At 40.1% G+C, this 24339-nt stretch overlaps 1 protein-coding gene across 2 annotated transcripts in view; it reads right to left on the minus strand.

Moving 5' to 3' along the window:
* LOC145988871 (putative ATP-dependent DNA helicase HFM1) overlaps positions 1-24339 on the minus strand; it is a 357472-nt gene that overhangs the window by 76641 nt on the left and 256492 nt on the right. For both annotated transcript variants that reach the window (XM_083124130.1, XM_083124131.1), the window contains 3 exons: positions 18301-18485; positions 17972-18069; positions 7380-7594 (listed from right to left, as the gene is read on the minus strand). In XM_083124130.1, coding sequence (XP_082980256.1) covers positions 7380-7594; positions 17972-18069; positions 18301-18485 — 498 coding nt within the window. The remainder of the gene's footprint in view (positions 1-7379; positions 7595-17971; positions 18070-18300; positions 18486-24339) is intronic.

Consider the following 24339-nt stretch of genomic DNA (forward strand, 5'->3'; position numbering starts at 1 on the left):
AGTCCGACCGAAAATTCGGAGAATTGTTCACCGCTGCTAATAACTTCATGAAAAACTTGTTTGGCACTTCGGTCGAAGTGCCTCGGATTTGCAGCAAACAGACCAAAAGGAGTAATTATCCCCACGAGTCGGCCGAGGTATATTTTAGGCGCTCTGTCTGGATCCCCTGTTTGGATGGTGTGATATCAGCTTTGGATGAAAAGTTTTCCAACAACAAGGAATTTCTGTCTAACATTTCTGTCATCCTTCCCAAGAATGCAAGTCTGCAGAAGATGGGCCAGTTAAAGAACATAGTACAGTACGTGGGCGAAGGAACGACTTTTTCTGAACTGAAAGGGGAATATGCTTTGTGGTGTCAGAAGTGGTCTGGAAAGGAGCAGCCATCGGACTTAATAAGTGTACTGGACGCCTGTGATCCCGCTTTCTTCCGAGGTATTCATGCTCTTCTCCGAGTGCTGGCGACAATCCCTATCTCGACAGCTTCTGTGGAGAGATCATTTTCCACAATGAAAAGAATAAAAACATTCTTGAGAAACCGGATGGGAAGTAACAGACTGACAGGTCTGGCACTGCTGTCAGTCCATTGGAGGTCAGCTCCTACTCCTGACGAAGTGCTCGACGCTATGGCTAGGCAAGGACCTAGAAAGATGTTACTTTAAGTGAATCTGACAGGTCCAATTGTTTGCGTTTGTTTATAGGAATTGTATGTTCAGATATTTTATGTGTAAGTGAATGTTGCATAGGATGGTGCATAAATTTAATATTCATTCATTTATTATTTTTATTTATTCCTTGTCAAAAATGATTGTATCCAGAGGTCGGTACTCCAAGAGTAACTACACTTTTCTCTCATCCAACAAACCTAAGGCCACCCTTAGCAGCACAGTGGACAGCCGTTTCTTTCTTTCTTTCTTTTTTTTCAATTCATGTACCGAACGACTTATTTCTGACTGCAGTGTGAACGTGAAATGTTGATATTTTTTGTTTAAGGCTATATCTTTTTCGTTCTCGTGTATATGCATAACACATATATAATTTTCTAAATATTATTTATTGTGCTCCAACTTTTACTCTATGCTGCTGTCTTTGTTGGTGATTAACTGTGACGTTAATTGTTGTCAGCTTGAAAAAAATAAGACTCAATGGTCTGTAAACAATAACCAACACTAACATATTCAACCATCTTGTGTTGGGTATATCGTAGTTTCTATTGTTTCAATCATGTGAGTGATATTTTGCATGTAATCAGATAATAATAACAGTAATAACTTTAGTTTATTTTGGATACAGGAGGCTGAAGCCGATCTCGTTCTTTCTTATCTTTCTGTTTTTGATTTGCATGGCATGTATGTGTGTGTGTAGTGTGTACTCACACACACACACACATATATATGTATGTGTCTATATATATATATATATATATATATATATATATATATATATATATATATATATATATGGTATAATCATATACAATAGTGAAGTACTATCTTTACACCTATAAAGATATTCTTTAGCCCCCCCCGAAGAGAATTTCTGGATACGTGCCTGCGAACATGCACATCATTAGTCGCGGACGTCGTTTCCTCACACATGATTTAGCCAAGATGATCTCCCTCCCGCCAATACCAGGAAGCCACGTTGAATTTTCAGAAAAAAAAGGGCGCCAAATGTGGGCCGATCGGACACGCTATTTATCAATGTTAATTCCGCGTACGTGACAGGCAAACGAACACAATGCGTGAAATTCTAAAGTTTCTCTTGTAATTCTCTTCGAGCGATAAACCACCCACGCGTGAGAATCGTGCGGTTCTAAACGAGACTGTTTAATTTGCAAAATGTGTGACTTGCATTGAATGGAAGTTGCAAGCATCCGGCATACTTAGCACATGAGTCTTATTCCTTGACCAGTCGATTCCAAGGAAGTTTCATTTTTCGCGAATTATTCTTGTAACTTTTATTTTCTCGTTCCACAGAAAATGTAGGGTGCCGCCGTACATCATCGACAATCTTTCGCATTATGTAGAGGATATAGGCTAAGTAGGAACAAATTGTTTTTGGGACTCTCCGATGGCGTAGTGGTAAGTCGGCGCCTTGTAATCAAAAGGCCGTTTTTGTACATTAACAGGCAGTTAAATTTTTATGGTAGATTATTAAAGAACTTTCCCCGTTAAATTTTAAATATATTAGGGATGACACAGATTAATTGGTACTCTTGTCGGCTGATATTGGCACATCGATGTATCAGTTTATCGGTAAAATTACAGATTTTTATACCGATCCGATATATCTATAAGTATCTTATAATTTAGTGCAAAATTCTGTCATATTGTTATAATTTTTAATTTTTTATGGATAATCTCCATGCTCTACTTTCTAAAACAGTAAATGTCTAAATATGCAACTTCTTTTGCATTGCAGTCACCTTGAAACACACATTCAACGAACCATTCTGGTTCTTCAAGGACCATTTGACATTTTATACAGATGCGTAGAATATCGGTTATCGGTATCGGTAAATTTTATATCGGTACTTTATCGGTATCGGACAAAATTTTATATCGGCCCATCTCTACTATATACTAATCTTAAAATACGGTTAAGTGTTAATGTATTTTTATTTCCGATATTAGTCGCGATTAGACATAAGTGGCAGAAAAGCTAAGTAAATTTAAACCAACGCAAACCTTTCCGATAATAGCCTGTTTCGAAATTACAGACTTACTCGGTATATATGATGAAGAATGGGGAATATTGAAATTGGGAATTTCGAAGACGAATCAATTACCATGTGGTGCGACAACCTTTTATTGGCCAAGGTCTCTCAAGCGCCATTTCATTGGCTAATTCATGGTCAGTGTAAGTTCCATTGTCGCTGTTTCCTGGCTTGCGAAACCGGAATTCTTTCCAACAGCTCCCCAATGATACTTACGACCCTGGGTCAATGAAATTATAAAAGTTTCATCGGGGATCGAAGCTGGGATTAAGGTGAGGACCTCTTAAAAGATAACAGCTTTGTACAGACTAAACTTCGGTGCCTTATTCACGTGGGAAATAATTTTTTTTCATCAATAGGAGAGTGCTTCGACTCACGTTCTCGCCCCAGAACGTTTCGGGTTTGAGTCCCGACCTGCGCGTGGGTGCCTGCCTCTCATCAAATTCATCTAATCGGACAAAAGTGACTCAAAAGAAACGCAAAAAAGAGACAAGTGCAAAATACTTACTTAAGCTAGATTTTGTGTTCACTAAAGTTCTCGATTCTAAGACATCAAAATTAATTTTAATTCCGTTAAACCGTATTTGAGGGCAAAGTTCATCACGTTCGCATCGCATTATGATTGCATTCACTCTTTAAGTCGAAGCCGTTTTGCCGTGAACTAATATTCTTGGTGAGATATAAAGTTTACCCAGAAAACACTGCAAGAAAAGTATGCAAACATTCTCGGAACGTGGCAATAAAACTTATGATCCATTAAGAACTACTTGAAGTCAATAATTCGAGAAACTTGTTTAAAACGCTTCGAAAAACGATTTCGCCATTTTCATATTTTCTTGGAACTGCAAAGTTGTAAGAAATTTCTGGAAAAACCATGAGCAAAATCATGGCGGGAAGATAAAATGTATAACTGAAGTATAAAGAGAAAGTACTCATTGTTTAGTGGAATATTCCCTTCCCTAACCTAACCTAACTGAAACTGAGGTAAACATAGGACTAAATCCTGCAGAATTTGAGTCCACTTATTTAAACATAACCAATCCTCTTATTCCTAATACCTCGAACTCCTCCTCCACGCTAATGTTATGTCTCTAGCTAGGTTGGTTGGTTGGTTGATTGGGAGTTTTAAGTCCACTTTATGAATAGTGAGGCTAATTGGGACTGGACCTACAGTTTAAAGTGGGATCCGAACCACTATGTGCCTCCACCGGTATCGAACCCGGGACCACTTGATTACAAGGCAACGACACAAAAACACTGCGCCATCGGGGAGGCCCTCTCTAGCTAGGTATAAATATAGTTTACATCTATGCGTAAACAATGATGTCTTCATTTACGCGTAGACAAGAATAGTTCACATACTACATCGTATACGATAAGGCTACATTTACGTCTCTACATCTAAGCGTAATCAATAATAGTGTACATGTGAGCGTAGATTATGTGCGCTGAAACGATAGTCTACAACTACCCGTAAAGTAAAAGTAAAAGTAAAGTGTTCCCCTGTGCTTAGAACCACGCCATGAAGGCGTATAGGGGGTATGGGGGTAACGCCCCATACTTTCTTGATCCGGTCGTGAGTGGGAGTGATGTGACCAGCATCACGCCCCTGACCATCTTTAACCTCCAGGGTTTCCCCCAGGTACTCATGTCATTAGACACTGGATGGGCGCCGGGGCCGCTTCCAACGTTAGAAAAGTTCCCGGATTTGAACCGGCCGGGGATCGAACCCGGGACCTTTAGCATGGTAGTCAGACGCGTTGAAATCGATAATCTATGTCTAGTCGTAAAGACAAGAAACCATAGTTTATATCTACGCGTTGGCCTCCCCGATAGCATAGTGGTAACATCGTCAACTTGTAATCAAGGGGTCCCGGGTTCGATACTCGGTGAAGGAACATTTATTTATTTATTGAATTTTCCAGTACAGCAGAAGCCATTTTAAACCTGAAAGAAACAACAGTAAAACAGTCCACTTGTGTTAAAAAAAGAACACACAAAACAAGATAAAATAAAATAAACAAAATATAAATATAAACATAAAAAAGTCAAGACAGTTCCAAGGTAAACAGATGTGTTTCACAAAAGCATTACTTATATACAATATTTTCTATGTTGGTGATAAAAGATGGATATGAACTGAATATATCGGTTTGGTTTGATATTACATTGAACTGATTTCGTAGCCTATGAAATAGTGAACGTTGAATGAGTAAGAGACTTGGAGTTGCAGTGTGGAAAGTTTCCTGCTCCGTGTTTTGTGTCTGGTCACTCTGAGGGAGAGTTCGTGGAGTGGGATGCTGCATCTTAGGTTTCCATTAATTATCTTATGTAGTAATTTCATATCTGCAACGTATCTACGTGATTCTGGAGTATTTATGTTTAAGTTTACAAGCAGATCTCTCTTAGGTAGGTGTCTCAGGGCCGGCACTCTATATCGAACGATGGAGAGGAAAAAGCTGAGAACATTGTCGATCTTGGAGGTATGAGAAGGGGCAGCCATGTTCCAGATGGGTGAACAGTATTCTAGAATGGGGGACACAAATGTTTTGAAGTAAATAGAAAGTCCTTTCGGGTTATGGATTTCGGTGAATCTGTAAAGTAAGCCTAGCATACGCATTGCCTTTTTTGTGATGGTTGATATGTTATTATCGAAAGTTAGTTTAGAATCTATGAGGATACCTAGATCTCGGTGTTGTGCTTCCTTGCTCGAGTGGTGTTGTTGAATGTATAATTACCTTCAAGGAAATCTTCGTTTTGTAATCAAGATGTTCCGGGTTTCATACCCGGTGAGGCATGATGAGGATTTGACTTTAAACTGTATGTCAAATCCCGATTGACGCATCTGCGCATAAAGTGGACAAAAAAACCCTCTACATCCAGTCGTAAACAACGTTAGTCTATATCTAGGCGAAAACAACCATCCTGGGTTAGGCATTTCTTTGATAGAGCCCTTTCATCAATTTCATCTAATCATCATTCATCCTTACCGTTGAGGTTAGACGAAATCTGGCAGAAAATTAGAGAAATGGAAGAAACGATGATCCTGTTCAACCTGATGATTCAGACCTGGACTCAAAACCGAAGCATGTTTGGTGAAAAGACAAAAACAAATACAACTCGGGTCCAAGAACAGAAAAACGCAGTAATTTCCTGAAAAAACATAATGAGCAAATGATGACGTTAAAGCTCAAAATACCAACTAACAATGTAATCATAGTAATGGCACCAGCCAAATCCCACAGAAACGCTAACAATTGTTGACATTGTTGTTAATTACACTTTACACAGCATCATGGTGCCTAATTTGCGGTTTATGAGGCTAAAACATTCAGTCATGTTGTAAAAAAATCTCCCAGCACCTGCCATAAAGCTTCACCACTTAATTGAACGTTGCGAGCATACATGAGCATCAACGGCGGTTGCGGGAAGAAGGCAGTTTCCTGTGAGCCACGCATCACACGCAGAGCAGAACACTCGTGATGATTGGTGACCTTGTCACGGTTTTTTTTGTTTGTTCTCGGCCAGCGGGAGACCATTGTATTTATATCATCACACTTCGTTGCAATTAGTACAGAATCAATGACGCCCCCTGCTGAGTTGTTGAAGTTTACTGTTTTTTTTCTTTCTTCCTGTGAATATACTTTTCATCAGGATTTGGAAGATGATAGGGCCTTTTTGGACACTAAGGCCGGGGGAGGAGGGCAATCAGCAGAGTACTCAGGATTTTATTGGCACGTGTGTGTGCGTGTGTCTACGCGCGCGCGCGTGTGAAGACATGAGGGGTTCAGAGCAAAAGTGGCGTAACTCCATTAAATACAGTTTTGAGAAAAAGGCACATTTAGATAGCTCAGTAATGTTTAGCTATTGGAGCACAAACATAGTGGTGCCTCTATGAGCAAGAATTTGAAACTTAGGAGATACTTACTTCCAGCACTGAAATGTTGATACTTCACACTTCCAAGTTATAAATATAACTCAATTTTCATGAAAAGTGGAGTCACGCCACTTGTATTCTATTAACCCCTCATATGGAGGATACGGAGGCAGGGCACCACAGATTCACAAACTAGAACATATCTGCAGGTGATGTGATCAGCACCACGCTCATGCCGCCTTTACCCTTCACCCCCCAGGTTTGCATCCAGGTATACACTTTGGTAGAGGCTGGGGAAATCCCAGAGCAGCTCCTCATCGTCGCGATTAGCCAAAAGTGATTGATTTGGTTTATTTTACTTCGCTCTTCTGCCGCTTTTGGCTAATCGCGAAGATGAGAATAAGTGATGATAAATCGATGAATAGATACTCACACAAAGAACACCCATGCCCAGGCCTGGAGTCGAACCTGGGACCCCTAACGTTGTAGCGAGATGTGCTAACCGTTCCGCCACGGAGATAGGCGATTTGCCAAAAGTGGCAGAAAAGCGACGCAAACTAGGAAATATACAGTTGGCCCAAAAAAGGTAACCGAAACATAAAGTAACGAAAAATATTCGGTTACCTTTTTTTTGGGCCACTCTGTAGAAAAATGAATGCAATAGAGCGACTTGAAGAAATTTGAAATCTTCATGAACAAGAACCCACACAAAGTAGCAATTTATTTTTTGGTATGCATTTCATTTGCACCCCATTGTACAAGAAAAAACTCTTTACTGGGACTCACCCTCTCCAGATCTCTGGGGTTGGCCTCCCTTATTCTGCGGAAGGTGGTCTTCCCCGCCGCTGCCAGAAGCCCTGCCAGGGCTGGCCCTATCCTCTCCAACTGACGAGCCACGTATATAGAGTTCTCCCACAGTTTGCAGTGGAAACACTTGGCTAGCAGCACAGCACTCAAATTGGCCTTGTACTCGGGTCTGCGAGACACGTATTCCTGAAGACCTGCAACCATATATACACATGCGAACAATAAAGTGGCGTATTCTGAAAATTTGACCTGGTTTACCGCAACATTTTCTATTTATTATACACCCTATCTATGTAAATTAGATATAATAGAAATAAAAAAAACAATGCAGGCATGCCAGTAAAACAAAAACAGGAATCCGACAACTTCAAATTTTCCAGAAATTTCGATATTTTTCATAAAATTATCCTTGTCACCGAAAATTGGACCCGAATTTAAATTGTGCGAGTAAAAAGGTTCTGGTCCTGTTACAGAGCCCATCAGAATTTCTGGGTTCCTGGACATTAAACAACCCTGCTACTGGTTCCAACGTATCTAGTGTTGCCCACGAGACGAGCCATGTCTCGTCTCGTCTCGTGTCCCGTCTCGAAAACGAGACGAGACAAGCGTTTCAAAATTCGAGACGAGACACGGGACGGGACGAGACGGCTCGTGAAAAGTCTCGTCTCATCTCGAAAAAAATACAAACAAAATAATTAATCAGTTGCGAATATTTATTTACTTGGAGTAAAGGATATTCTTTGGAAACCCAAATCAGCGTCTATTACATAAAAAAGGCTATCTAATTTAGTTTTTGTACTCTTCAGAAATCCAGTATTACTTCCATTTTTCAATGTATTCAAGCTTAGTAGTTTTAACCTGTAATAGTACTCCAGATAGAAGTACTTTGCTAAAATACCGATTCAGATATCTATCTGTATAAAAATATTGTGTGAGAGAAGTATTCTCGATAATTTCCTTGAGTGGAAAATTTATGAAAAATATTGTAAACCTTACGAAAATTGCGGGCTTTGTTTGCTTAGTAACGAAATTTATAATTTGTTTATCCTTAAAACAGCTTAAATATATTTAACGCCTTTAAAGTAAAAAGTACTGCTATAACGCGCAGGGTGATATTTGTAGGGGGGTGGGGGGATTTCCCCCCTACGGTTACTTGTGTCCCCCCTCTGCTTGATAAATTTTATCCATGGGGCCCCAACTGGAAATTTCTTAAATACCACACTGATAACGCGTAAACTACAGTTAAGTGAGACATACAATAGTTGTTATCGTCACAACACGATTATTGTCGCACAAGGAATAAGGAATATTCCACATAAAATCGTGCCATTTAAGGAATGGACCCAAAGCAATTTTTGTAGTCTTCTCATGGAAGGAAGTGATTTTTGACATGTAACCTCAATTGCTAATTGCAATATTTCCCCATCCAAATCCCTCGTGGTCAGTAATCCTTTTCTCTAGGTATCTCTCACCATAGCCTATAACTTTTTATTAAGCATTCTGTCTGTTTAAACATGAAATTTCCTAGCGGAGGGAAAATTCCCTCCATTCAAAATAATCGGTGAAACGGGAATTCCCCTTTCGCCGAAATTTTTACTTGGATGGGAAATATGATATGATGCACCTGAATTCTGTGAGGAAATGTAATGAATTTGTGGCATAACTTCCCTGGGTGATCGTTACCCTCTCCTGCTTGTAGCGGCGCTTCGGCACGAAAAAATGCATTTATTACTGTTGGTTCGTTCGCAAGCGACACTTCTCGCTTTTCGCCTGTCCTGTGTTGTTTGTCGCATAGGTCAGACCGAAGTAAGAAGTGACCAGACCAAAATAACAACAACCTATGCTACTTCCGAACCGAAGTAGCACGACGAGCTGCACGTGTCGCTGGGAAAAGGTATTTTCTATCACTGCCCATATAAACATCTCATTTCAAATTAATTTCTTGCATCGATTAAGCATTCTCTTATTTCTCCATATTTCTGTATGTTCCAACATTTCTTCGAGTTATTACACGATACCAGTAACGAATTTGCCCAGACTATAGCCTCGTGTTGCAGGTATCTTTACTTGCAAAATCCTGAAATTTCCTCAACAACTGCTACCCCAAGGGCTTCCATTCATCCTTGCGTCAAACGATGTGGAGGTAGCCACTGCCATTGTTTACTGTAAGTCCTCTTCCAGCCTTATTGGGGACAATCGTCATAAAATTCCCGCCAGCACAAATAGTTCATTCATTGCGACTCCTCTTCTCAAAATCAACAGCTCCATCCTCAGTACTGGTTGCAAACTCCTAAGATTTCGCACAAAAAACCTGGTAATAGGACAATATAGTTAGATACTCTGCGTTGACGTAAAGAATCTATATTGCCTGAAGTTAAAGGAGTAAAAAGCGACATGCAAGAGGCAAGAAGCGACGCCTGCCACTTGGAAATGAACCCTCAGTAATAAATATAACCTTCAGAACCGAAGCGACATGTCGAGCGGGACGTGTCGCTTGTCGCTTTCGTCTCGCTTGTCGCTTGGACTTGACCGTTTTCTAATGTAGTGCATCGTATCGCCTCTGTCCGTTGGTAGCGCATGCGTGGGAAAAGCCTGCTTAGAGACTAAAGGAGCTTGTGTCGCTTGTCGCTTCGGTGCGAAACCATCGTGGCGCTTGGGGATTCCATCGATCGAACGCAGGCTTGCACGGCGTCTCATGCCGCTACGGTGTGCAATACTGCTGTTGATGGGCTAGTTCCCAAGCAGCATGTGTCGCGTGTTGCTTCGGTTTGAACTCTCCCTTACATGAAACCTTGCAACCGAAGCGACGCAACATACTGTTCGGTGTCGATTGTCGCTTGTGTGTTATACGGATTAGACCGTTTTCTGAATATCGTGTGTCATGTTGCCTCGGACTGTGAATGCTTGCTAATTAACTGAAGTTGCCTGTGTCACGTGTGAACTATCATGTCGCTTGTTGCTTCGGTCTGAAAGCTCCCTTAGTGTACGATGGATAAAAGAGTTGATTGAAGGCAGAAAAACAACAAAGTAGATTTAATTCTCTATCTAGCTATTGGTAAATAACAAACATTATATTAAATATTAATGTCCTTATGGTTAACGAACCTTATTTATTCTCACAATACAGTGAACAAAATATTTTAAGGTTTTACCCACTTTCGAGAATAATATTTTGTGATGTCTCCCAGTTTTAACTTTTGTTGGTATAATATCCTGCATTACTTTTACGAGACGAGACGAGACAAAACGAGACGGGACGAGACGAGACGGGACAGAACCCTTCGAGACGAGACACGGGACGAGACAAACTTATATTTTCGAGACAAGAAACGAGACGAGACGGCATTTTCACGAGACGGGACGAGACAGACCAAAGTCTAGTCTCGTCTCGTCTTGTGGGCAACACTAAACGTATCACTAGTGAGTCCAAACCTTTTTTGTTTGTTTCTGTCTCAACCAATAATGTGCCGCCTAAGATATACTGTACAAGCGGTGGCCAAATTCATATGAACACTCATATGAAAGTAGGTCGCAATTCAGCCCTGCAGTACAGCCACGCAACCTGGTACAGAAGTCTGCCACCTAATAATCGTAAAGGTAGAGGTATCAGTTTATTAGAAGCAGTCGTATGAGTTTTACATGAAGTTTCTGCGATAGTTTGGTGCGGTCTTGGACCACCTGTAGTCCTCCATAGGGGAATCACAGCAGAGTAATATCGCAGTATTCTGGGCAAACATCTCCATCCTAAGATCCAGACTGTGTTTCCTGGCAAACGACTTGAGTTTCAAGATGACAGTGTCCCATTCCCACTCCTCCGTGCATCAAAGCATGGTTCAATGAGCACGAAGATGAAGTGGAACATCTCATCTGGCCTCCTCATTGCCTGATCTTAACATAGTTGAACATTTGTAGAGTAGGCTATTTTGGGGGACAAAATATGTTCTACGTTGCCACATCCAGCCACACTAGAGACAGCTTTGCATGAGGAATGAGTGTGTTTCCCCTTGAACATTGTGCATGGCGTGCATTTGTCCACCCCACGTCGGATATAGAGGCCAGCATAGTCTCCATTTTACCTACCCACTGCCCGCTTGCCCGTGAGGACAGGTATACCTGCTAGCCTGCCCACGGCAACGAGTCGACTTGCGTCTTTACCCGGGTTCTTCGTCTTCCAGGCGCTCTGCGCTTACAAGGTAACTGGGCATTCAACAAGACCCGGGCGCCTGCAAAACCTGCTGGAAGGAAACAGCCCTTCGGCAGCGTGTCGCTCCAGGTGTTTCATCACCACGTGGACAGCTTCAGCCAGTGTTGCCTACTTACGTAGCTCGTAAATCCTACTAGGTCCTAGGAGGAGCTCTCTCCTCCAAGGAGAATTTATATACTTAGCGATTTCAGTTCAGCGTAAGCAGTTTTTATCTTATTGCCAGGAAATGCACGCAGTATTACAGCTTCATTTATTTAAATGAATGATCGAGCAAACAAAAATCTCCTCACTGAAAACTAATTGGTTTTCATTGCATGGTGCCTTAACCAGGCACGCAGTGGCGCAACCAGAGGGGGTAGGGTGCGTTGCTCACAACCTTGGACGGAAATTAAGTCTAGCGGAAGGGTCAGGGTGGGGGTCAAACATTAAAGTACAAGAAAAAACAGACTAGCAGAATTTAAGAGTAGCAGGGCTAAAGGGTACTCAAGATGGAATTAATTTTAATATTTTTCTTGCATTTTCCTTCCAGACGGCCAAGGGCACCTGCAGAGGGGGAATGGAGGGGTAATTGCAACCCCTTGATTTCAAATTTTATGAAAGTAGAAATATATTATAAAATATTATCCAGTCTCATCAAGTTCAATGCCGTAGCAAAGGGGTAGCGGGAGTCGGCCCTGAGCGCCGAACGATGTAAGTGAGAAAAGTTTTAAAACAGAGAATGCTATGGCGGCCCGTGATATTATTTGCTATTAATGTTGGTTTGTTACGAGTTGGATGAATTGATTATGTAATACGTCGCTCCATGTGAAAAGAAAATATTGTAGATGGAAATTTTACATGCCATATGTCTGTACATTCGGAATGCATTTATCATGCACTTTCTTTCTTTCAAAAACAGTTTGTGTGCTTGTTTTCCATTATTAGCTAATGTGAAATTGACGTGTTGAAAAAAAATATTTCTAATCCTCTGTTTCAACACAAATGCGCGTGAGAACCGACTTCTACCCCCTTTTTGCGTGATTTATGAGGATTATAATGCCTTTCATGCTACTTTATTACTATTATTGTGATTGTTCTTGTTGGCACGTTTATCCAAGTACTTGGCCCTACCCCCCAAACGAGGGTAACGGCAATGGCCCTGGCTGGCTACGGCCCTGGTGTTCGCAGTAGAACAGTGTGTTGTTCGACTCGCGACCTCAGCGTCGAACGTGACATGTTTCAGTCCTGTCCTATATCACTATATATACGTATATTGGTTGTTTACGACATATACTTATGGATCCTGTGCCACGGAAAACCTATTTCAATGTGTGTGTGTGTGTGTGGGGTAGCAACATTCGTAAATCTCATTTCATTGGTGATGTGGCTTACGAAGCTTCGAGTTCTCTTTTTTAAGTAGTGAAAATCTATTGCAGTTGGCAACACTGCAGAACGGTGTGGGCCCCGTGCAGTTTGTACTCGAAGCAACTACGTCATGCAGAGGGAGGGGTCTGCAGTTGATGGAAAGAACGAACTGAGACCTACTAGGTATCGTAAGACTGCGGGTACCCGCCGGGTCTACAATGCCTGCCAGGAACGATCTGTGCAGGTGGGCATACAAGCTGCTCAAGCGAGGGTGTTGCGCAGGTTGCATGGCATTTCAGGAGCGATGTCTCGCGAACGGGTCTGCTCCAGGTCTTGTGCAGGCCTTTAGTCGGATACATGCAGTAATTTAGGTCAAGGGATGAACTTCCTTTGAATAAAGATTTTTGTTTTCTATAATTTTGTTCACCCCTGTAAGTCCGGAGAGAGAAAAATGATGTTGCATTCTTCGGTTAATTTTGTCCGGTTTAACGAATTACTGATCGTATTTATAGTTTAGCTCACACCGTAAGTATTGCCATTTTGCTATACCACGAGGTTTCCGCTGTTAAAACAGGGATTTCAAGAAGAACAAGCATGCAAAAATTTTGTTTTCATGGGTATATTGTGGAGATTCTACGGCAAAATTCTGTTTACATATTGAACATAACTTATGTAAATGTGGAGTCTTCAAATTAGCGCACAAAAAAAATATTCAACATTTTAAAACTAAATCAAGAAAAACACAAAATAAAATTATTTTTACACTCGAAAAATATCCACAATCAAGAAGCGAAATGTGTAATGCGACGCCTTTTTCGCTCCTACGCCGATTTCCCAACTTTTCCAAGTTATTTGAATGTCTTTCCAAAATTTCCTGACTTGTCGTACCTTTTTTGCTATTAAGTCATTCCCTGACTTTTCCAAATTAATTATCTGAATGTTTTGAGAAAATTTTCAGACTTTTCCATGAGTTTTTTCACTCCTGGTGCGGTCGGAACATTGGGGAAATACCGCTCCATTTTGGTCGCTCGACTCTCCAACAACGCACTATATTTGGAAGTTTCCATTACCAAACTAACCTTTAAGTGATGTCCTAAAATTGCTGCTAAACACATTTCTTAATCTCCGAAAATGTGAAATAGACAGAGATCGGAAAACATTAGAAGAATTTGAAATATCCGAACCCGTATGAGAAAACGATTTTTCGCTCGCCATCCTTGACCGCTTTTACTCAAATGCAAAGCGAGATCAGCTGTCCAAGGTATCTAACAGCTATATAAATTTCAACTTAAATCCATTAATGTTGATGAAGATATTATTCCCACAAAATTAGTCACTTTATCTATCACTATTCTCATTCGAAATCACGCATTTATTATAAAGTTCTTTCAAACAACTTTTAGCTCGAGCGATGCCCTAATATTGCTGGTTTTCCTTTCTTATTCTAAGAAAATGTAGCCTATGCAAATGGGAGCAGAACCTCAGGCACTAGAATGATGGAGAAAGTTATTTTCTTGTCCGCCATTTTGAAACTCGTCGTCTAATTTTGCACAAATGGAACAGCCCAGGCACGAATCCAGGGGGAGGATGGCTCGAGCCCCGCGAAAGTTTTAGGTTTACACTAGATAAAATGAGGATTTTTGATTGCTTGTGGTGTGAAATAAAATAATGTGATGATAATTTAAGGAGAGAAATAATTATCGAGGGAAGACGGAGAATGTTCTGTAACCCTATTACTGTTAATAGCGCGTAACCAAGGTGGGGATCAGGTGGCTCGCCCCCCCCCCCCCCAGGAAATGTTTCAGTTTACACTTGATAAAATTATGTTTTTGAGTTCTGGAATAATGTGACAATAATTTAAGGAGAGAAATAATTATCGAGGCAAGACGGACAATGTTCTATAACCCTGTTATTTTTAACAGCACGTATCCAAAATGGGACTCAGGGGGCTCGAGCTCTCCCCGTCCCGGATTTTTTTCAGTTTACACTACATAAAATTAGTTTTTTTTTGTCTTCTTGAATAATGTGATGATAATTTGAGAGAAATAATTATCGAGAAAAGATAGAGAATGTTCTATAACCCTGTTATTGTTAATAGCACGTATCCAAGGTGGGAATCAGGAGGCTCGAGCCCCCCCCCCAACCCAGGAAATTTTTTTGTTTATACTAGATAATATTAGTGACGATGATTTAAGGAGATAAATAATTATCCAGGCAAGACGGAGAATGTTCTTTAATCCTGTTATTGTTAATAGCACATATCCAAGGTGAGGATCAGGGGGCTGGAGCCCCCCCCCCTTTACAGGATTTTTTAAAGTTTATACTACATAAAATTAGGTTTTTCTCTTCTTGAATAATGGGACGATAATTTAAGGAGAGAAATACTTATCACGGCAAGACGGAGAATGTTCTATAGCCCTGTTGTTGATAATATTGCACATAAACTTTTCTTGCGCTTTCGGTGTTGTCGCAGCGAACTTGAGCACTATGTAGACTTGTCAGCATTTGGAAGCTGCACAGCAAAGGTAGCGCCACACGTAGGGGGATTCGTTGTAATTTTTAATCTCTGGAAAGCGAGAGATGGAACGTTCTCGAATAAGAGGAGTCGAACTCCTGGCAATATTTACGAATTGTTTTATCTGCGGAAAGTTCTAGAATATAATGAGCATATAAATACGCGGCTACAATTTCCCGGTCGATCTGTACGTATAACAGAATCGGTTAATGACACTTCAGAGTTTGGTAGCTTTATAAGATCTAGTGATTCGAAAATGAAAAGGACTAAATACCATACAGTAACGAAGTCTACTAGTAGTTCCAGTTCGGGTCCAAAGCTGAAGACATTGACGACTGCGGAACTTCCGGAGCCTCAGTGTAGTGCTAGTTCGGGTCGAGGGCTGAAGAGATCGAAGGTCTCTCTCTCTCTCTCTCTCTCTCTAAAGTGAATATTTCAGCAGTAGCGGGTATTGGAGTGGTTTATTAAAAAATAAATAAGCTGCACAGAACAACTGAAATCAAAGTTTTCAGTGATGCTTTAGTTGTGAAAGGACCACATTTCGTGTATGAAGTCCGAGAATAAAAAAAAAATACTTTTGATTAAGCCTACTGGGTTCCACACACACTAAAAAACTTAACTACCACAAAGGGACAGCCGAAAATTTTATGAATGTAGAAAAGAGAAAGCAAGAAGATGTTGCATATGTAGACATCTTAGCGGATATTGCAGGCTCTACCAGGACCCGAATCATAGCTCTACCAACTGAGCCACCGACCCACCCTTGATATCGACTGATTTTTCATTAAAATGTCTACATAGTACATGTCCTGTGTATGTCAAATCGTAAGATGTTGCCTGTATTATGAGGGGTGTTCCCACCAGTTGAGGATAAATTTCTATTCTGTGGTCAACAAGATCTACCACTTCGAGGTGACGATTACAGTGGCTTACTAAGGGAGATTTCACACCGTGTCGCCTGAGGATTTCACAAGTCGAAAGTATGTTTGTGCGTCCTTTTGTGTCGCTACGGTGTAAAACGTTACTGTTGATTGGCTCATTCCAAACGACATGTATCGTGTGTCCCTTCGGTCTGAAATCTTCCTAAGATCCAACTCACAAGGATGAAATATTGCGGGCATCTTACAACATCAAAATGATAAAAACTTCTGGTAAGTTGATTTTAAAAAATGTGTCCAAGATAAAGAGTGGCGTGCCCAGGAATTTCGGAAGGGAAAGGGGTTACCGTTACGCATACTATTTTTGATGGTCAGTCCTCAGTTTGCCATCTTTTCCTGTCTTTGACGTTCTTTTTTTAAGGAATATTTGGTCAAATGGGGTTATGACCCCACCAACCTTCCCTTGGGCACGTCACTGGAGATAAATGAGTAAGCATTTGATCATATTTGGAGACGAAATATTAGATGTGTTGGGAACGGAAGGGTTTTCACTGTGCATTAATTGTTTCGAGAACCAGCTGTATTCTAGAAGACTTCCTTTGTTTCGTGCCGATATATGACAAGACTGCGGAAGCTATGACAGACAATGTTGAGCACTTGCGAGTGCTTAGGCCGGAATACGAACAATTTGGTGGGTTTCGGGTTTTATAAGAGCTGCAAACATGGGAGGACAAGACACATTAGTGGTGTTCAGGCTCGAATCAGAGAGAAATATTCAACTGCGTCCAGTTCGCAGCCCACAGTTTGAATCTCGTGTTGTCGAGTGGATTGTCCATCCCGTGCATGTGTAACAGCTTCGTAAAAACACTTCTGGTACAGAGATGGTTTGATGCCCGATGAGAAGAAATGGACAAACACACATACTGATATGGTTCCGGCACACAATGTATGGAAAGAGAGGAGTCGAGTGGTAAAAAATGTTCAGATTTCACATTCTGATTAAAATGACAGCCTTAAACAGTGGCGACGATTTAGGGAATAGTTGATCCCTATATTTTTGCCTCCACACTATCATACTATGGCCTATTAATGCTAAGCCTTGTCTACCAAGAGAAAGTAAACTTTCCTTGCATCCCCCTATTTTGGAACCCAATTGCCACCACTGGCCTTAAACATACAATTGTGAGGTTCTATCTATACCCCTTTAAAAAATTGTGTTCAGCCCCCCCTCCCCCGAAAGGAATTCTTGGACACGTGCCTGGAACAGCCTTCCAGTCTCTCGACTTTCTATGTTACAGACGCCATGTTTACGTCTTTTCCTAGCTTCAGCATAGACAAGTGACAACATCATACAAGTGCTGACGAAAAGAATGACTGCATCCCGGTTTTTCAAAATTAACAAGAAAACTTAATTTTTTAACGGCAGATTAATATACCGTACAATTTAAGACTAACTTCTAACAAATTAGGCAGACTAAATGTGTTTTAAAAATCTATGGGTGATTGATTATAGATGTATGAAAACTGTCACGGAGTAGACTGAATTTGTGCAGAGATTTCAGGATATGTTGAATACATGATTTAAAAAACAACAACAACCTAAGCACGTACATAGACAATAAAAACTTACATTTGCTTGTTCTCTGTCCTATTCTCATTATCTTTAAGGTCTCCTGGAGCAGTGAAGGGTCTTGAAGAGGCAGGCAACCGAAAACGGCTTGGATCAAGCTGAAAAAACAAAAGCGTTGTTGAAATGTACACTGTTAGAAGTTACAATTTCTACCACTAAAAATTTAACAACTTATCTGCTAATTTGCCAAAATCGGAATGCAACCGTACTTTTCTTGACTGCATGTTTAGCAATGTTTAATAAATATTCTGGCCTATAAAGGAAACTTTTAACATAATCCTTCAGATATCTTTATTGAAAGAAGGTGTTGATGTGAGTAACATCCTTACCAGTTGATCTTCATCTCCCGCGACTTTATCTTCCCAGGGAATGGAAACCGGATGCACTCCCGATGCTTGTCTTTGTTCAGAATGTTCAGCGTCTTCCTCTCGTTCATCCTCAGCTGAATTTCAGCGAACTCCTGGCAGTGGGAGATCACACGAAGGAGGCTCTGGAGAGTAACGTCTCCCTCGAGCTGAAAAGAAAGGGAAAATATTACAAGATTCAAATGAAAACCTTAGAAGTCCAATAAAAATTATAGGCAGACTGTATACAGCTCAAATTTACATGAGGTATCAACTGTTATTCACAAAACGACATTCACCAAGCTACAACACTAATGAAGTGAGCTTCAAGAAGCCATTCTCGTTGTCTTTCAAAATGGCGCCTCCTATACACATTTGTATCAGTTAAGGGGAGTTGTTTCTTGCCCTCCTCTGTCAGCCTAAAACTTACAGAAATTTATCGGCAAATGAAAATTCAATATCTCTGTGCATGCTTACCACACCAAAAGTTTACTAATGGAGGAGAAACTTCGACAATTGCCTCAGTTTCATTTGACTCTTCCTAGTATCTTAACACCATATTTAAAACGCGTTTAGTACAACCTGTCATGCACTGTGCGAATTACGATTTTTGCTTTGGGAGATCCCCACTCAGTTGCTTATTTGTGATTTCATTTCGGAAGGCAGTTCTTTGGGGAGTAAAAAAAATGTATATGTTATCACCTTACAACATTTGTTCTAACCTAGGTCATTAAATCTTATGATAACATTTAAACGTAATTTAGAAACACTTGTTCTCGCATCATTAGTACTCCTCTCTAGCGGACAGATTGTGAACTACATTCCACTTGTCAAGAAGAAGGAGCGGCCATATTGGCGTGTTGTTGCTGTTGAATTCACGGCGACTGTGTAGGTGAGTTTGTTTTACGATGTCATCTCTCTAATGTTCTTTTGTTTTTAAACCATCCTTATTTAATAGTCATTACAGTTATAAAACGCTCTTTAGTCCAGCTGATTATATGTTTACTAAGGATTTATACCCTAACAAACAATACGGATTTAGTCCAATAGTAGCGTGGTTCTGTTTCGTTTTTATAACCTTTGCACTCGGGGTAAGACCGGGTATGCCGAGCGGGGCAAGACCGGACACTACCCATCATTGCATCATCATTTAAGACTAAATTATATATTTTTTTGTAATGATCTATTTTCTAACTCAGAACAAGGAGAAGGGTGGATCCAATGTGGAAAGTGTCTTGGCTGGGCCCACGAAAGCTGCAGTGGAGCGGAGGAAGAAGACAACTACTTTACTTGCGATTTCTGTAACTAATATTCTTGAATTGTTCAGCTAAGGCATTAACCAACTTGTCATAGGTATAAAATAAAAATTTCTTTCACTTTCCACTGAAGATCTCGTTTTTTTATTTTCCCATAAAGTTAACATATGCACCCGGTCTTACCACTAGTGGGGTAAAAACGGGTGATTTGACTTTTTCAGAAAATAATCATTGACAAAAAAGTAGTGCAACTATGACTTTTCAGGAATGATATATAGTGTACTCAGTTAAACAATGTCGAATAGTTTAACTCCAGCAGGCCTTCGAGTGTTAGCTACCCGGTCTTACCCCACTTTCCCCTATTATTAGCTGAATCCCTCTCATTAATAAATCTGTAGGATCAGGTTCTTTTACGTTTTCTGATGCGCGTAAGTTCAAAATATACAAGATCGTACTGTCATGGACACCTCCAGGTTGTAATGACTCACTCCATTACCTTTCAATGGAATCTTTACAACCCAGAAGTGTCCGTGACTGTACCTAGGCACTTAAAAGTTAATACCAAGTGTTATCTGACACTATTACCATCGAGAGTGGCTAAAATATATTAAAAATATCGATTTTCAGATCGTATTTTAATCCAATTAGAATTACTTCGGTCTTACAATTTGCCGTTATTAAACCACTATTATTATCATTTAATAAATTGCACAGAACTCGTCCATACATAGGTTTGCATTTCTTTTTCTAGTTGGTGCTGTTTCGATTACTACTGCAATCTTCTAGTTGTGTATAAATATAAATTATAAATAAACAAATAAGCCTTGTGAACTGAAAGGTCATTAGCAATTGAGGCTGTGCTCGGGAGAGATATAAATGGGGGCCGATTTGTGGAGGAGCTCTGCGCGATTTACGAAGTGAAAACATCTTCCTTACTACGTTAATCCTGTTTATTATAGTAAACAATGTCAAATTGTTTTGTGGAGAAAGAGAGAGAGAGAGAGAGAGAGAGAGAGAGAGAAAGAGAGAGAGCGAGGCTTCTGAAATTAGACGGAATTTCTTATTAAAACACGGATACTGTATGTGTTTCTTATTTTTATGTTTTCCTGCTCCCCTGGCACCGTCTCCCCCGTGTGCACGCCTATGAATGTAGTGTTTTGACCAATTTTGATATGTAATTTCTCTTATTATGCAATTAATGCAGAATGTTTACTAAACCAATGAGAGGAAGTTGGGTCCGTTAAACTCTCTCCTTATACACTGCCATGATCAAGTGGTTAGTTCAGAGAAAGCTCGTATCTCAACATCGCAACCACAGAAAAGAATACATTTCAGTTTCTTCCCTTTGGTTGAATTCTGGCTCTCGTGTAGATATACCGACATGGATAATATATTCACGTGGAAACATCGCATTTCTCGAATAAAATGTAATTAAAAGTAACACTAGCACTAGAATGATCATGTTGTAAATTTCGATCCTTAGTGATGCTGCTAAACATTTCTCTCGAAGCACTAAATCCATCGATCTATCATTTCTTCCAGTTCATAGACGTGATGTAAGTTTGCATTGCCCGAGATAACAATACATTTATCTGTTCCACGATTCAATTGTTGAAAGAATAGTCTAGGTTGCGATTGTTGAAACTCGTTTCATGGAAACCTGTACAGTCACGGACACTGCCGGCTTGTAATGAATACATTGACTTTCAATGGAATCGTTACAAGCCGTCAGTGTCCGTGACGTACATGTCCATGCTTGGTTGATTGAAGCTAAAACGGTGGTATTTTGAGCGAAATTTCAAGATTAAGCGGATGTCGATGTTGCAAAACGGGCAGGAAGCTGACCAACAAGCATCAGAGATGGCGTCGGTTGAAGATTCGAAAGGATTAACACCATCTGTCGCAGAAGATCCACGCGCAGAGATACCGCACTGCTCCAGGGACGAAGGAGACGCCATCTTGGACACAACATCAGAACCACCACCACATGTATGGAAATTGTGCCATCATAGCAGAGAGGAAAGTGGGAAGGAGAAGATCTACATTGAAGAATGTAAAGTGGCTGATACACTAAATGTGTCGAAGATATGGAGAAGAAGTGGAGCAGACTATGCAGAAACTAAGGACTCTGCTTCAAAATGCAAAGAACCTTTCCTCAAGTGAAAATTAAACAAAGTAAGTGCACAATTAGAGGGATCTTTGCACAGGAAAACGCGCGAGAAAATCTCTTCCTGCCTAAGGAAAATCAGGAAAGTATAGTATTTGGACTGGAGTTTCGAATGTGACCTGACCAAGAAGATACACGCAGCTGACAATGAGATTACTGCAAAATTTGATGAACAGTTGTATGAATTAGAAACTTCAGCTGAAAAGTTCATCTTGGGAAATCCGAATTCGAATAGTCACGATTTGGAAATGTTCGCCAAGAAGCAGCAGCTAGAAGCGAAAAAGACGTGCCTCACTTTGGAAAAATTACTTCATGTAGAGCTTACATCAATTGTGGCTGCTTCCACTCAGAAGAAATCGAAATTTTCTTCCGTGATTTGTAACTTCATATCTTGCGTTCGGTTGTGATGTTTTTTTTTTTTAACTGGCTACAAAAAACAAACAAAAAAAAACTGTTACTACCTGATGTGGACAGGCCCGTAGCTAGAGGGGGGGCAGGGGGGGCAACTGCCCCCCCTGTGAAAAATAAAGAACACATTCCTACCTGGAATTCTCACTAATCTTTACAATTATATCCTGTATTACTCTAGCAACACGAAGGTGTGTCGGATTCCGTATAATGTCGTATCAGAATTGGGGGGATTCCCTTCTAGATTCAGATTTCGGAAAATGATTTCGCAATTTTCAGTATCTAGAACAGTTGTGACACTTTGAGTAGTCTTGTATTAAAAGTGTCTAATGTATTTGGATGTTTTTTTTTCTCGAATGTGTTGCTATGAAATTTGAACTGCATAATTTCATATTTTTTTTGTTTCCCAAGTCTATCTTTTGATAATAGCGACAGAGAGGGAGTGGATATTTGATTTTTGTTACTTAGCATTGCTTTTTTTCCACATCCAGCTAATCGTGGAGATGAGTGATGACGTGAAATTGATGAAGAGACACTCACAAACAGTGCTGCAACCACAAGGGGGCAGGGGCATTGTCGTCGTCCCCCCCCCAAATCTTGGAGGGAAGTCCAATCTAGGGGGGCAAACATTGAAGTAAAGAAACATGACTAGCAGAATCTAAGAATAACAGGACAAATGGATACTCAAGATGGAATAAGTTTTCAAGTGTTTCTTGCATTTTTCTTCCAGAAAAAGGGCACTTACAGGGGGCACAGAGTGGCAATTGCCCCCCCCCCCCCCCCGATTTCAAATTTTATACAAATAAAAGTACATTTCGTAAAATTTTCTTGCTCGCTTCGCTCGCAAGCATAATATCTACTATTCTTATAGTCCGTAGTGCAGAGCCGCAGCTAGGGGTCAGCGGGAGTTAACCCTGGACCAAAACGATCTAAATGAAAAAAAAATGTTAAAGAGATTCCCATGGCACCCAGTGAAATTATTTGCGCCCAATTAAATCAATATTGTTTTCAGTTTGCAAATATTTGGATCTAAAGATTTTCCTGCTTGCTTCGATCCCAATATGATTATTTTCTGTAATACATTCTAAATTACCTGAGAGAGAATTAAGGCCAGATATATACTTCAGATTGTTGTCGCACATTTGAGAGACAATTTGGCGGATGAATTGATCATGTAATGTATTTAAATAAAATATATATATATTAAAGAAACTTTGAATACATACACAATTTAGAGTTAACATGTTGCATATGTATTTTCTTATTTTATGTCGCTCCATGTTGCATATGTGTAAAAAATATGTTGTACATGAAAGTTATACGTGTCATATGGGCAAAAAGAATAATGTTCGTCATGCATATTCTGTCTTTCAAAAATACAGTTTGTACGCTTGTTTTCCATTATTAGTTAATATTTCAAATTATTTGTTCAAACACAAATGCTTTAGCATCGACTTGTACCCCCTTTTGCATAATTTACGACAATAATAACGTCATTTTAATGCTACTATTGTTACTACCACTACCACCACTATATTATTATTATTATAATTGGCATGTTTGTCCTGGTACTTGACCCCTCTCCATATAAAGATTTGTGGTTTCGCCTCTGCTCACAAAGAACATACATGCCCAGGCTCTAACCTGGAACCCCTGGCTTCGTAGTGTGTTATGTAACCATCCCACCATGGAGGTCGGCTAGTGAAAGATGTAGGACAGCTTACTGGCTCAAATTATTATCAAACACGATGAAAATGTGATAGTGTTTCACATTTATTATTTCGGTTAAAAAGCGATAAAATTTGTAGTGTGAGACGGGTTACACTAAGCATCTTATGAAATATAAATGTGAATTTCAAATCTTATGAATCATTTCTCTATGCAAACGCATTAAATATGATAAGCAACATAGGTGTGTGTCATGATATCCATTTTATAAAGGGAAAGTTAAGTTTTAACCCTGACTGTTTGCATGATATCGTTTCCATAGCATGTTATATATATTGCTCTCAAGAATTTTAAACGGCAGTAAAAATAAATTACATTTGCAACTGCGAAGCTTACAATGGGATTGCATACATTAAGGTTATAAGATGCCATATTTCGATTGCTTGTAACATCGAAAGAAGAATTAGACGAGCAAATAGTCATTGATAAAAGTTGCCTTCCTTGATGTCCTGTACCCACTGTGAA

The sequence above is a fragment of the Lepisma saccharinum genome, chromosome 6 (genome assembly GCF_977018435.1).
Source record: "Lepisma saccharinum chromosome 6, izLepSacc3.1, whole genome shotgun sequence".
NCBI lineage: Eukaryota > Metazoa > Arthropoda > Insecta > Zygentoma > Lepismatidae > Lepisma > Lepisma saccharinum.